Source organism: Nannospalax galili, unplaced genomic scaffold (assembly GCF_000622305.1).
Source record: "Nannospalax galili isolate Female #2095 unplaced genomic scaffold, S.galili_v1.0 scaffold199, whole genome shotgun sequence".
NCBI classification, from domain to species: domain Eukaryota; kingdom Metazoa; phylum Chordata; class Mammalia; order Rodentia; family Spalacidae; genus Nannospalax; species Nannospalax galili.
The window spans coordinates 1,993,812-2,006,952 of record NW_008343559.1 but is presented as its reverse complement, the minus strand read 5'-3'; the positions used below and the strand labels follow the sequence as shown (position 1 = coordinate 2,006,952).

The window sequence follows — 13,141 nt, the reverse complement described above, 5'->3', positions numbered from 1 at the left end:
AAAGGCACTTCCTCAAGCCTCAGATCCTATAGGCTCACTAAATCTTCACTTGACCCCTAAAAGTGACATTAACATTAGTAAATTTATGGGACTGACAAAGGAGAGACCAACAGAACTCCCAGAAGCTGTCCTCTGACCTCTTTACTGCTTCCTATACACACACACATACACACACACACTCCCAAATAGACAGCGACAGAGAGAGCCAGAGACAGAGAGACATAGACACAGACACAGAGAAACAGAGGGAGACAGAAAGGCAGAGACAGAGGTAGAGAGAAAGAATAACTTTAAACACATTTGTCTTTTAAAAAAGAGTGTCCCTGTCTGATGTCCTCACTCCACAGCTGCTATTACCAACCCTTCTCCACCCTTCTCCAGGTTAGGTTAGAGGAGTCTAGTCCAGAGATCTGTTAATCCCCAATTAGAGAAGTTCTGACCATTTCCCAGGTTAACTCCTACTCTAGCCAGGTTAACTTTTAGCCTGGCCAAAGTCCTCACTTACTGAGGTTAGTCACTACAGGTTATATAGATAGAAAGAAGTTAAACTATTTTCCCTTTTTTGTGGAGGGGCTTTCTACTGTGCTTTGCTGCTTAAGGAGCAGAGGAGCCAGCTGTAAGTGATACATCTACAATGCAATCTCTACACCTAAGGTTCGGAGGACATCATGGAAGAGGGGGAAGAAAGAATGTAAGAGTTGAAGGAACAAGACACTGGTTGCTTGTTACTGTATTCTAAACATGATAGGGAAGCTGTACCAATGAACTCTCCACTGTATGGTAATCTAAAGAGATCTTCATAATGACAAAACCAGTTGACAAACCAAGTGTTCAAGTTCATGAGGTCCCACCTAAAGATGAAGTGCTATAGGCAATCAATGAATGCTGAGAGAGGGAGAATCAGTTTTCTCTAGGAACTAGCTCTCTGAGAGGTTACCTAACACCAAGTGGGCAGCCCTAAACACAGAGGCACAGGAGCACCACTAAACAGACTCAGCGCATTATACTTATTTATTTATTTATTTATTTATTTATAAATGTATATATGTAATAATAATCAAAGAGAAAAGAGATTGAGAGGATATGGGGAACATGGGAAGAGTTGATGGGGGAACTGGAAGGGATGGAAATAATGCAAAGACAATACTCATGTATGAAATTCTCAAAAATAAAAAAATAATTTTTTAAATGTTATTTATTTTAGAAAAAAAAATAGAATCATGAAAAAAAAAAAAAAGAAATAGGAGAGCCGTGCATTGAAAACAACCAACAACACACTGCTTCAAGCTATTTCTCTACTAGGGGAGAGAGTTAACTCTTCATGTCTACCATTCTTTAGTGTAAAATTTGTAGAATAAAGGACAGCCCTTATAGGTGGCACAGGCACCAGGAACTGTTAAAGTTACTATAGAATAACAAATTCTCAGGGCAGCCTGGAAATTCCTCTTTTCCCCTGCAGTCTTAGAGGTTAATTACAGAACAAAGACAAGTGGACTAAGAAAGCAGACTGTGTATTTGTATTTTTAAATTATTATGAAAGGGGCTGGAGGGATGGCTCGGAGGTTAAGAGCACTGGCTGCTCTTGCAGAGGACCCAGGTTCAAATCCCAGCACCCATATGGTGGCTAACAACCATCCATAATGCTAGTTTCATGGGTCCAACACCCTCTTTTTACCTCCATGAGCACTGCATGACATGGGTACACTTATGTACATGCAGGCAAAACACATAAAATAAAAATAAATTAATTAAATTATTATGAAAAAGAGAGTTGGTCACATTTGTATATAAAAACATACATGCCAAAAACAAACTTTTCTATCCTATATCTATTTTCAAACAATCTTAACATTTTATCTATTTATAATTACCTTATTTAAGTTGGTGGCAAATTTTGTTCTAGTAATCACAATGGTATAAAAATCTCAGGTGTATAAACTAATTTTTATTATACTACAAACTTAAGCTGAATTGCAGTATCTAAATTTATAAGGCCAAGTACTGGCACATATTTCACCTCACAGTGAGAATGACAAGATAATCAGGAGACACAGAAGCACGATGTTTGTCCACAGCATCTGGCTGAGACTAGGGAGACATGGTGGAAGTTTGCAGAAGTGGCAAGGATACAGACTAAAAGGCATCTGACTGAAGCGGTCATTTCCTAACCTCGAGCCTACAACGTAGGAGACTGGGAGGAGTGGTGATGAACCCATTCTGAAAATACTATTCAGGTAGAAGGGCAGACACCTGGCATTGTCTTGGAAGGTCTGACTTTGGGTGTTCATGGGAAAAAAGGAAAGAAGGACTGCTCTGGGGGCCAGAAAGTTAAGTCTCATGCCAATGTGGAAGTCATCTCAGCATCACTAATTCTCTCTCTCTCTCTCTCTCTCTCTCTCTCTCTCTGTCTGATAAATGTGGTTTCTAATCTTCAGAGCTTTAAAAAATGATTTGAAAAATTAAAAACAAAACAAATAAAAAAACCTTTTCACTCTTCCTATCTGTCTTAGAATGTAAACTCTGAATGATCAAAATCAGGGTTTACTATTATGTGCTCTTTTATCTCAACTTGAATCAACATTCTAAAAATTAAGAGCTCTTTAAAAAATACCGACATTTAATGTATAAAGTCAACTAATTCAGGTTTTATTCAATAGAATAAGCATTTATTCTAAAAATATTTTATTTATTAATTTTATTTTCTGTGTATGAGTGTATTGCATGTGTGTAAGTGCACCCATGTCGTGCAATGCTTGTGGAGATCAGAAAGGGGCATCAGATCCCATGGAACTGGAGTTACAGATTGTTGTTAGTTGCCACATGGGTGCTGGGAATTGAACCTGAATTCTCTGCAAGAGCAGTCAGTGCCCTTAACTGCTGAGTCATTTCTCCAACACAGAGTAAGCATTTCTTTCTTTTTTAAAAAAATATTTTATTTATTATTTTTATTTTATGTGAATGAGTGTATTGCCTGCTTGTACATGAGTGTGCCCGTGTTGTGCAATGCCACGGAGGTCAGAAGAGGGCTTTGGATTTCCCTGGAACTATAGTTAAGGACAATTCGTAGCCGCCATGTGGGTGCTGGGAATCGAACCCAGATCCTCTGCAAGAGTAGTCAGTGCTCTTAACTGCTGAGCCATCTCTCCAGCCCCAAATAAGCATTTCTTGAACCCCTATTTTGCACAAGGCATCGGATCAAGTGGTAGGGAGACTGCAAAAGGATTTTTAAAAAAGCACATATAAAAGAAAAATTATTGTATGAAACTAGTTAGGCTCCATCTGCTTATTTGTAAAGAAACTCTAAAATTTGTTCAAATGCAAAAACTGTTCTTAGGCTTTATCTAACAATTCTTTTTATCATGGTAATTCACATTTTATCCTTTTTAGAATTAGGAATATAGATCTTACACAAATAGCTCTAATTTAAGGCCTAGTGGGTTAAGTACCACAGGAAGAAAGGCAGCAGACTACCTGGAGGCTTCACAGGAAGAAAGGGTTACACAGAGGAGGAGGCTGTGAGTGAGCATCCTGGGAAAAGGTCCTTCAAGGCTAAGGCACAAAAAGGAACAAAGATACTGTCAGATACATGAAGAGAGAACAGAGATGGGTCACTTCCTTTACCAACACGGGGGGAAAAGAGAAAAGAAAGAAATCCTTTGCTGAGGGTCACATTGGTGTTGTTCACATGTGTGAATCTCCCCTAAGGGGGTAGCACCATCTCCTTACTCCTTGTGTGGTGGGGCCTGGGAAGGGCATGTTCCTACACTTTCAGCACAGACATGGAGGGTTAGGGTCATGGAGAAGGGATGAATGAAGGTCACACAGTGGACTTTCCATAAGTGTCCTGTGAGTGTGGCCAGATTGGTCACTGAGATAATAAGGCATCTGTGTTTTTATGAATATTCTAGCTATTATAAATAATGGCCCCTGATTTGCCTAACTTCTCTACTGAGCTCAATACAATCTGGTCTATGGGGAGTGGGATTTATTCATTACATATTAACCATGGAAAGACTGAAAAATTAAGAGGCAAATGGTCTGTGTAAGGGCTATGGGGCCTAAGAGGAAAAACTAAGGGAAAAAATAAGAAATGCCCTACTGTGCATGTGAGGAAAGTGCAAAGCAGAGGGTTTGTGCTGAATAAGCGCAGAAGAGCTAAGAAAGTGGCTATCAGACACCTTGACTTAACCACACAGACAGACAAGGGTATATAGGCTAGGAAGGACCAGAAAGAAGGGTATCCATCTATGAGTATGGAGCAACTGACATCCATGCTGAGTGAAGCTGTAGCACAGCAGCTGCACAAGGGTCACCCACGCTCTGTAGGTAAGCCCAATAAACTCATTCGTTCCCCAAAGTGAAGTTTAGTGGAATCAGACTTTGGTTTGTCATTGTGACAATATGAGGAAAGGGTAGATGTTGTTTACAGCTCCACAACGAAGGGATTTTCACAACTAACTTGATTTTAGAAGTGTGAGACCAGGAGCACAGAAAGCTTAATAGCATCAGAAATAAGTTAGCAGACTAGCCAGGGACACTATCTAGTTAGCTTTATATGGTTGCTTGAAGGACTTGAAGGTTATATGGACCAATTAATGTTCAGACCACAGTTTCATCCTGTGTTTTTCAGTTACAAGTCACATTCCTTTAGTTGGTCATGAAATCAACTTTACAGTCAAAGCCAGTATTTTTTCTTAATGAAATGTGTGTGTGTGTGTGTGTATCTCCATCTATCCAACTCTCTATGTACCTATAACATTTAATATTGCTTCATGAAACTTTCAGTTAATATCAGACACCAATTATCTTAGCTTCTTTACCTGTTGCTGTGACAAAACATCCTGACAAACTCAAGGGAAAAAGTGTTTATTCCAGCTGAGAGTTCAAGGATACCATCCATCATGGTGAGGAAGTCAAGGCAGCAGCAGCCAGGAGCAGCTAGAAACAGTAGATACACAACCGGGAAGCAGAGGGCAATGAACACTCCTTTTTAAACAGCCCAGGCTCGCACTTGGGCAATGGTGCACCCACAGTAGACAGGTCTTCCTACCTCAATTAACCTAATGAAGATAGGCGTGTCCAGGCAAATGTAGATAATACTGCATAGGTATGCCTGGAGGCTTCTCCCCTAGATGATTTAGATCCTGTGTAGCTGACAATTAATACTAACCATCACACTATTATATAAATGTGTGTCCTGAGTCAGGCTGCAAATGACCCTCAGACCCAGTTTTAAAACTTCTGGAAGCCCATGCTGTATTCTCCCACAGTAGGAGCTAGGCTTGGAGTTGATAGGATTGACAATTCAAAATGGAGATTAACCCAAATGTCAATGAAAAGATAATTTTAACTATAAAATTATATTGTAGCTTATTGCTTTGAGAGGCCACACAGACTCTATTTCTGTCACTCAGATCAGAGTTCATGAATGTGGTGGACTGGGGCTTCTTAATGCTGAATAATTAGCTTATATCAGTAAGAATCAACTTTTTAATCTCAAGACCTTTTTTTTTTTTTTTTTGGTCTTTTTGAGACAGGGTCTCCCTTTACTTTTAAAATTATTGAGAACTCTCTCAAAGAACTTTTATGTGAGTTATGCCATTGTGTTGAAATTAAAGCCTTTAAAGAATAGTTTTTTTCATTCATTCATAATGAAAATAGGATGGGTTGAGGAGATGGCTTTGTGGATAAAGTGCTTGCTGTGCAGGCTTGAGGACCTGAGTTCGTATCCCCGGAACCCACATAAAGCCAGATGTTGTTGTGCTCACCTGTAATCCCAGCACTCCAGTGAGATGGGAGGAGATGGGAAGTGGAGAGAGGAGCAGCTTGCAGGCCAGGTAGCCTGGTGCACATAGGGGAACAAGAGACCCTGCCTCAAACAAGGAGGAGGGCAAGGACTGAACCAGAGGCTGTCCTCTAATCTCTACCTGCAGCCCATGCACTTGAATACTCATGCTCACATGCACACACATAAACAAGCATACACATATATATTACAGACATATGCACACCTCATACATACACACACACATAAAGTTTTTCAAATAAAAATAAGGGCTGAGGGGCTGGAGAGATGGCTCAGCGGTTAAGAGCACTGGTTGTTCTTGCAGAAGACCCAGGTTAGAATCCCAGCACCCACATAGCAGCTAACAACTGTCTGTAACTCCAGTCCCAGGGCATCTGACAGCCTCTTCTGACCTCTGCGGGAATTGTATGACATGGGTGCACTTACCTACATGCAGGCAATACATGTATACACATAAAATAAAAGTAATAAATAAAATTAAAAAAAATAAGGGCTGAAAGCCAGGCATGATGGTACATACCTTTAATTCCAGAACTTGGAGGCAGAGACAGGTGGATCTCTGTGAGATCGAGCCCAGCCTGGTCTACATAACAAGTTCTGGGCTAGCTGGGGCTACATGGAGACCCTGTCTCGATGATGATGATGATGATGATGATGATGATGATGATGACAGGCTGAGGAAATGGCTCACTCAGTAAAGTGCTTGCCACACAAGTCTAGGGACCTGGGTTCAGATGCCCAGAACCACTTTTTTTTTTTAAGCCACTGATGGAGAGGCAGAAACAGGAAGATCCCTGAGGCTTGCTGGCCAGCCAGTCTAGCCAAATTACTGAGTGCTAGGTTCAGAGAATGACCATGTCTCAAAAGACAGGATGGAGAGCAATCAAGGAAGACACCAATGTTGACCTCAGGAACACACACACACATACCTACACATACATGTTCATATACATACATGAACACATAAACACACACTCAAGTAAAATAAAAATAATAAGCTGGGTGTGGTGGAGAACACCTGCAATCCCAATACTTGAAAGGTGGAGGCAAGAGGATCAAGAGTTCAAGGTCAACCTTAGTTATATAGTAAGCTCCAGGTTAGTCTTGGCTACATAAGCCCTGTCTCAAAAAGACTTATAAAATAAAAATAAATTTAAATTACACTATTAAATATATATGTTTTATGAAAAAATTAATTTCATAACAAGAAAATTAATGAGAAAAATATTCTACATAGTGAGATCCAAGCCACCTGGGGCTACAGAGAGCCCCTGTCTCAAAAAAATAAAAAAGACAGAAAAATATTGAACACTTTTGCAAGTATCTTTCCTGTCTGGCTTAGTAAAAAAAAACAGTGAGATTCTCAATATCTGTTTCTGCCTATAATTTGCTTCTATTTGTGTTGTTTCACATATATGAATAAGTCCTGGCCTCATAAGGACAATCAAATTGGACAAGGGGTACATCTTTTAATGCCTTTTTCAGATAACTGTGAATATTCTTTGATGATACATCAAAAATCATCAAATGACAATTTCTCAAAGTTTGGTTACAAGGTGCTATCTGGAATCCCATCTATCAACTTTTCATATTCTGTGGTATACTGAACCCCATTGTCCAACTCATCCTTGAATGGGTCTCTTACCTATACATGATGATGTAACATTAGACACTTGTTTCTTTGGAAAATACTAAGCCACTGAACTAAGATGGGGGGGGTCTTTCAAATGTCAACAGCTTCAATTAGACCATATTTTTAAAGTGTACTAATATCACCATTGATTTCACCAGAAAAGTCTACTTAGACACTGTCAAGCTCATGGCACAGAAAAACGTTTTCTAAACTAATGCCCATTTGACATCCCAAAAATTATCAGTGATAACATTAATTATCCTTTTTTTTTGGACATGACAGGCAATTTTTTTAAAAGCCTTTGTAATACCTATCTAAATAACCACAGTTTTTCCATCTTTCTTTCAAATAAAACTAATGTGCTGTCAAAAATAAAAACAAAGGTGTGGTGGCACACACTGGTAATTCCAGCAGTGAAGAGGCTAAGGTTAAGACAGGTTGAAGCTTACTATGACTCCATAGCTAGACTCTGTCTCAAAAAACCAAAGTAACCAATCCCCCCAAATAAAGAAAATCATATATTCAGCTGAAGTCAAGCATAGAAAATTTTCCTAGAGGCAAATATGGCACAGCTTTTAACAGCTGTGCTTTATCCATACTTTCTATCCCCCCCCCGCCGCCCTCCACGCAGAATTTTAAAAAGTATACCCAAGGATTGAATTTTAATAAAAGTGATGATTTTATCGTGACACCTGGCTCTGGCTGCTTTTCAAGTTTTCCAGAGAATGCACAGCAGCAAGAAATGCATTGACTAGTGTCTCAGGAAGGAAGGGTCTCGAGGAATTCCTCCATGGCTATTGGGGACCACCCTTTAAGGATGCTCAGAGTTCTTGCTGGAGCTACTAATTAATGCTTGGGATTAAGTGTGGTCATCTAAGCGCCAAAGAAGAGATATTCCCCCGGCGTGGGCAACATCCAAGAAGGAAAGGCACACAACTCAAGGCTCCTGAAGGAAGAAAAATGCTTAGAGCAAAAATAAATAACTAGCTTCAGCGAGCGGCCCCAGCTTGCCGTTGCCAGGGCGACGATCCCCGGCGAGAAGGCGCGGCCATCGATTGGCAATGCCTGTCCCGGGTCAGCCATCGCCGGAAGGCCACCTGGCAGCGGGCGCTCGCTCGCTCGGCGGTCGATTGAGGGGGCTCCTGGAGGCCAGGAAGGAGGGCGGGCGGGAACATGGCGGCTGCGGTGGCAGGTGGCCTGCCTGGGAAGGGGCACGACATCAGCCTGGCAGCCCTGCGGCGCCACGACCCCTACATCAACCGCATCGTGGACGTGGCCAGCCAGGTGGCTCTGTACACCTTCGGCCATCGGGCCAACGAGTGGGTGCGTGCGGACGCGGCGGCCGTGCGGGCGGGCGCTGGTGCAGGGAGGCCGGCGCGACCCGCCTGCAGGCGGGGAAGACGCATCTCGACATGCCCCGAGGGAGCAGAGCAGCGCCGGCGGCCCTCTCTGGGTGGGCCCGGCCAGGCCGCCCGGCCGAAGACCGACGCGCTGCGGCGGGACGCGACCCCCGCGCCCCCGCGGCAGGGCAGAGCGAGCCGGGCGTAGAGGGGCGCAGAGAAGGTCGGGCTCGCAGGGGGAGCAGCCACCCCGAGGCATACATTCAGGGCAGGCATCCGAGGAGCGAGCTGGGGGAATAAAGAGGAAATGGTTTTGGGTGTGACGAGAGGCTGGAAGATTATACACCCCAGACTTTGATGTAGGAGTCCATTGGGGAGCCCAGCCATTTCGGTGCGTTTCGCAAGACCGAGCCCGAGGCGACAGTAACGGGGATGAAATGTGGTTGTCCTCGCAGTTAGAATGCAGTGAGAACGGGAGGCATTTGAGTCCTGGCTTAAGAATTGATTCATACCATTTTGTAACCAACCTCTTCAGTATAGAGGTGTCATTTCCTCCTTTCTTCATGGTGGTTTTTGTACCAAACAATAGTCATTTGTTGATTACGTAACCATTGATCTTATTTTTAAATACGGTTCAAAGCAATATGAAGGGCCTGGGAGGATTTCAAATGATTTCTTTGATGTGTTCTCCAAGTCAGAAACAAACATCAACATTTATGCAAGGGAAACTTTCATATTGAGCAAATTCATGTGCTCCTTAGGCAGGCTGGAAAAAACGCATCCAAAGACCATGAACACAAAAAGGATGAAGGGTTGGAGATGTAACTTGGGGCAGGCCCGGGGTTCCACCCACAACACCTCCAAAAAAGGGGCAGGGAGAAGAGAGGATAGTTCTTCAGTGAGGCAAACCGTTTATTTTGCTCTCCTACTAGCCAAACCCCAAAGGAAAATGTGGAGAGCTCTGATCATCACTGCTCTAACTTGATTAACTGAGGCTGTTTTCCCTGGTTACTAGAGGAAATTACCACTTGCATCTTGTATGTAAAAGACATTGACCAATAAAGAAGACAACTTCCTCTGTGGTAACATATATATGTTCATATATATTTATATAAAGATAACCCTAAGTGTAACTTAGTGCTCTAAAGGAAGGTAGAGTGTAATTCTCTGAGGTCAATTCTGTAGTAGAGAGCTGACCGGAAAAGTACTATAAGTTTATTCAACAGGAGGCTCAATCTAGAAGATTCCGAGAAGCTCTTGAAATGTACGGTACATTTTCCCTGGAATAGCAAGTTTCCTAAAGTCTCTTCACAGTTATATGCGGCAGAGACCTTTTAAAATCCTTTCAGCTGTTTGCTAGATGCCCAGTGAAAGCCATCAACAAAAGCTTTATCTAAACTGCCACAATGTATTATCTACAGGAGTTTTGTTTTCCTGCTTTCTGGACTTGTTTCCTTCAGACGGCATAATTCATTCAGTAAAAGGTCATTCTTTCAAAGTACTAATCTTTTAGGCTGTGGTTGCCTGGCAAAGGACAGAAACCTCTTCAACTACAGCAGTCCCTGGGGGCAATCAAATTGTCACTATTGGTCTCCCTGTGCGTTAGTAATCAACTCTGGATGGAAGCCTTTTGAATGTAAACCTAATAAAAAGCATAAAGCATTCTTAAAGAGTGGAGGAGACTGTTTACAGGCAGGCAGGTGGGGTGTGAACCAGGGGAGTCCTTGTTACACTGGAAATCAACAACTTCAGGTATTTAGGAGGAGAAATGAGGAATGAAGCATGAATAGAGGATGAGTGCCTTAAAAAAAAAGTTCAAGAGCTTGAGGTAGAACTCAGTGAAAGAGCACGTTTTGCATGAGACCAGCCTTGGGTTCAATCCCCAGGACACATACACACACAGGAAGGACTGCAAAGGATTGTACCATGACTGGAACAAGAACTTGAGAACTAAATTTACTTCTTTTTGTCAGGAAAGACTGCCCCAACCCCCAATACCCTATGAGGCAATGAAAACCTAAGGATGGTATTGTTTCTTTCCTGTCAGACCATTTCCTCTCAGCTGCCTTTGATTTTGTCCCCAGGTGACATTTGGCAGTCTCAGAAGACATTGAGGATGAGGATGTTGGTGGCCTCTGTAGAGTAGAAGCAGGGATGTTGCTAAATGTCCTGCCAAGAGCAGGCATTGATTTAGCTAGTCCAGAACATCAACAATGCAAAGCTTAAGACACTGTCATAGGGCCACCATGCCCTGTATTTCCAGCTCATGGTTTCTAAGCGTTCTGTTTATCAAAAGTGGCTCAGAGTTTTCAGAAGTACAGTCTACCAGATCAAAACTGGACCACGAGGACAAGACATATTTTGATAGTGTCAGAAGTTTCAACATTCACATTGGAGAGACGGCTTTGGAAAAATAAACTGAGACCTGCTTTCATTATTTTAACTTAGAATAATCAGTAAAATTGAGATCGCTTTGAATCGTGTCAAATATTTCAAATAATATATGTAGTTCCAATTCTTTTCTTTTTGGTCTTTTTGAGACAGGGTCTCCCTGTAGCTCCAGCTGGACTGGAACTTGCTTAGTAGATCAGGCTGGCCTTGAACTCACAAAGATCTGCCTACCTCTGCCTCCCGAGTGCTGGGACAAAAGGCGTGTACTACCACGCCTGGCCTAGTTCCAATAATTTTCAAAACAGCATTATTCTACTGTTGTTTTGAATACTGAACCACTTTTTTGTAGCATTTAGATTTTTATAACAGCGTATTATGTCATTAAACTATACTTCAAAGTTTATGCTAAAATACTCCAGAACAAATAACTTTTAAAAATTTTTTTTATTTTATTTTATGTGTATACGTGTATTGTCTGCATGTAGATAAATGCACCCATGTTGTTCAGTGCCCACGGAGAACAGAAGAGACTGTCAGATTCCCTGGAACTGGAGTTAGAGACAGTTGTTAGCTGCCATGTGGGTGCTGGGATTTGAACCCAGGTCTTCTGCAAGAACAGTCAGTGTTTTTAACTGCTGAGCCATCTCTCCAGCCCCAGAACTAGTAACTTTTAAGTCTTCCATACTTGGGAGGATCTGAGGAAGATCTAATAAAATACTATTTTAGCTATTGCCACACCCCCAATTCTGGGCCTTGTATAGAAAGGGAAAAATTTCTGGCTGTCTTTAGACAGCTAGAGAAACCAGGAAAATCCGTTTGAGCTGGCACAGCCATAACAACAGTATTTCCAGAACTTCCTTTCTCCAAGTAAGAGCTTGTAAAATACCTTTGTTCCCCCCCCCCCCCCCAATTAATAGATCTGAGTTGTGTAAGCCAGTTACCTTTCAGTGGGGACAATAAGACAGAACAGTAAATGAATTATCCCAGCATGGTCTGGCAAGAATGGCACTCCAGGCCCATATTGTAATACTGAACCATCATTCCTTCCCATGAGCCTCTCCAGACAAAGCTCGGGTGTAAGAACTGTTTTTATGAATTAGACATAGTTCCCAGAGAAGCACTCCTTTTTATAGTTCTGATTTTGGATTATTCAAAACTAAAATGAGGCATTAAAGTTTTGATTTTTGAAGAGAATTTCTGTTACAAGGAAAAAAGAAACAGGTGGAAGTAATCAGCTTATTGTCCTGATAATGAATGCTCTGATTTGCATCTCCAAGGTCAACAAGTCCAAAGTCAAATACTCCAGTTTCCTTCAAGGCCTGAAACTGCTTTGGCCCTATGGGGCCACAGTGTACTTGGGTCCCTTGGAGCCCTGGTCTCCGCCATCCTGTCTCTTTGCTTCAGCTTCCTATCCATGTAATTCATAGTACCAAATCCTGGTTTTTGCGTTTTTTTTTTTTTTTTGGTCTTTTTGAGACAGGGTCTCCCTGTAGCCCCAGCTGTCCTGGAACTCACTATGTAGACTAGGCTAGCCTTGAACTCACAGAGATCTGTCTGCCCCTGCCTCCTGAGTGCTGGGATTAAAGGCGTGCACCACCACGCCTGGCTCGGTTTTTGCTTTTTTTTTAAGGCATTGTGGACTACTGAAACACTTGTTGGCTACGTCAATGTTAGTTCAGCTCTAAGTGGGTTTCATCAGTGGCCCAAGAGTACATTTCTGACAGGTTCCCAGGTGAAGCTGCTGCCCAGATCTGGACCACATTTAGAGACATGCTGAACTAAGTCACCAAGAAAATGGCCGAAATTCCTTGATCACATAAGATCATGCTTCAGTTCTGGACTTTAAAAAATGTTCTAATGTTACATCTTTTTTCTTAAAAAGTGTCTCTCTTGTATCAGAAGTATAGAGTAATTGGTTTTAAGTTATTTTGGTAATGAATATTAACAAAATATTGGGAGCTTAAATCGAAT

The 13,141-nt window shown here is 41.9% G+C and overlaps 1 protein-coding gene across 1 annotated transcript in view; it reads left to right on the top strand.

Moving 5' to 3' along the window:
- Window positions 1-8,573: 8,573 nt before the first annotated feature.
- Window positions 8,574-13,141, top strand: part of Dcp1b (decapping mRNA 1B) — a 48,932-nt gene continuing 44,364 nt past the window's right edge. Inside the window, exon 1 of the mRNA XM_008839756.3 lies at window positions 8,574-8,762. Coding sequence (XP_008837978.1) covers window positions 8,613-8,762 — 150 coding nt within the window. The 5' untranslated portion in view covers window positions 8,574-8,612. The remainder of the gene's footprint in view (window positions 8,763-13,141) is intronic.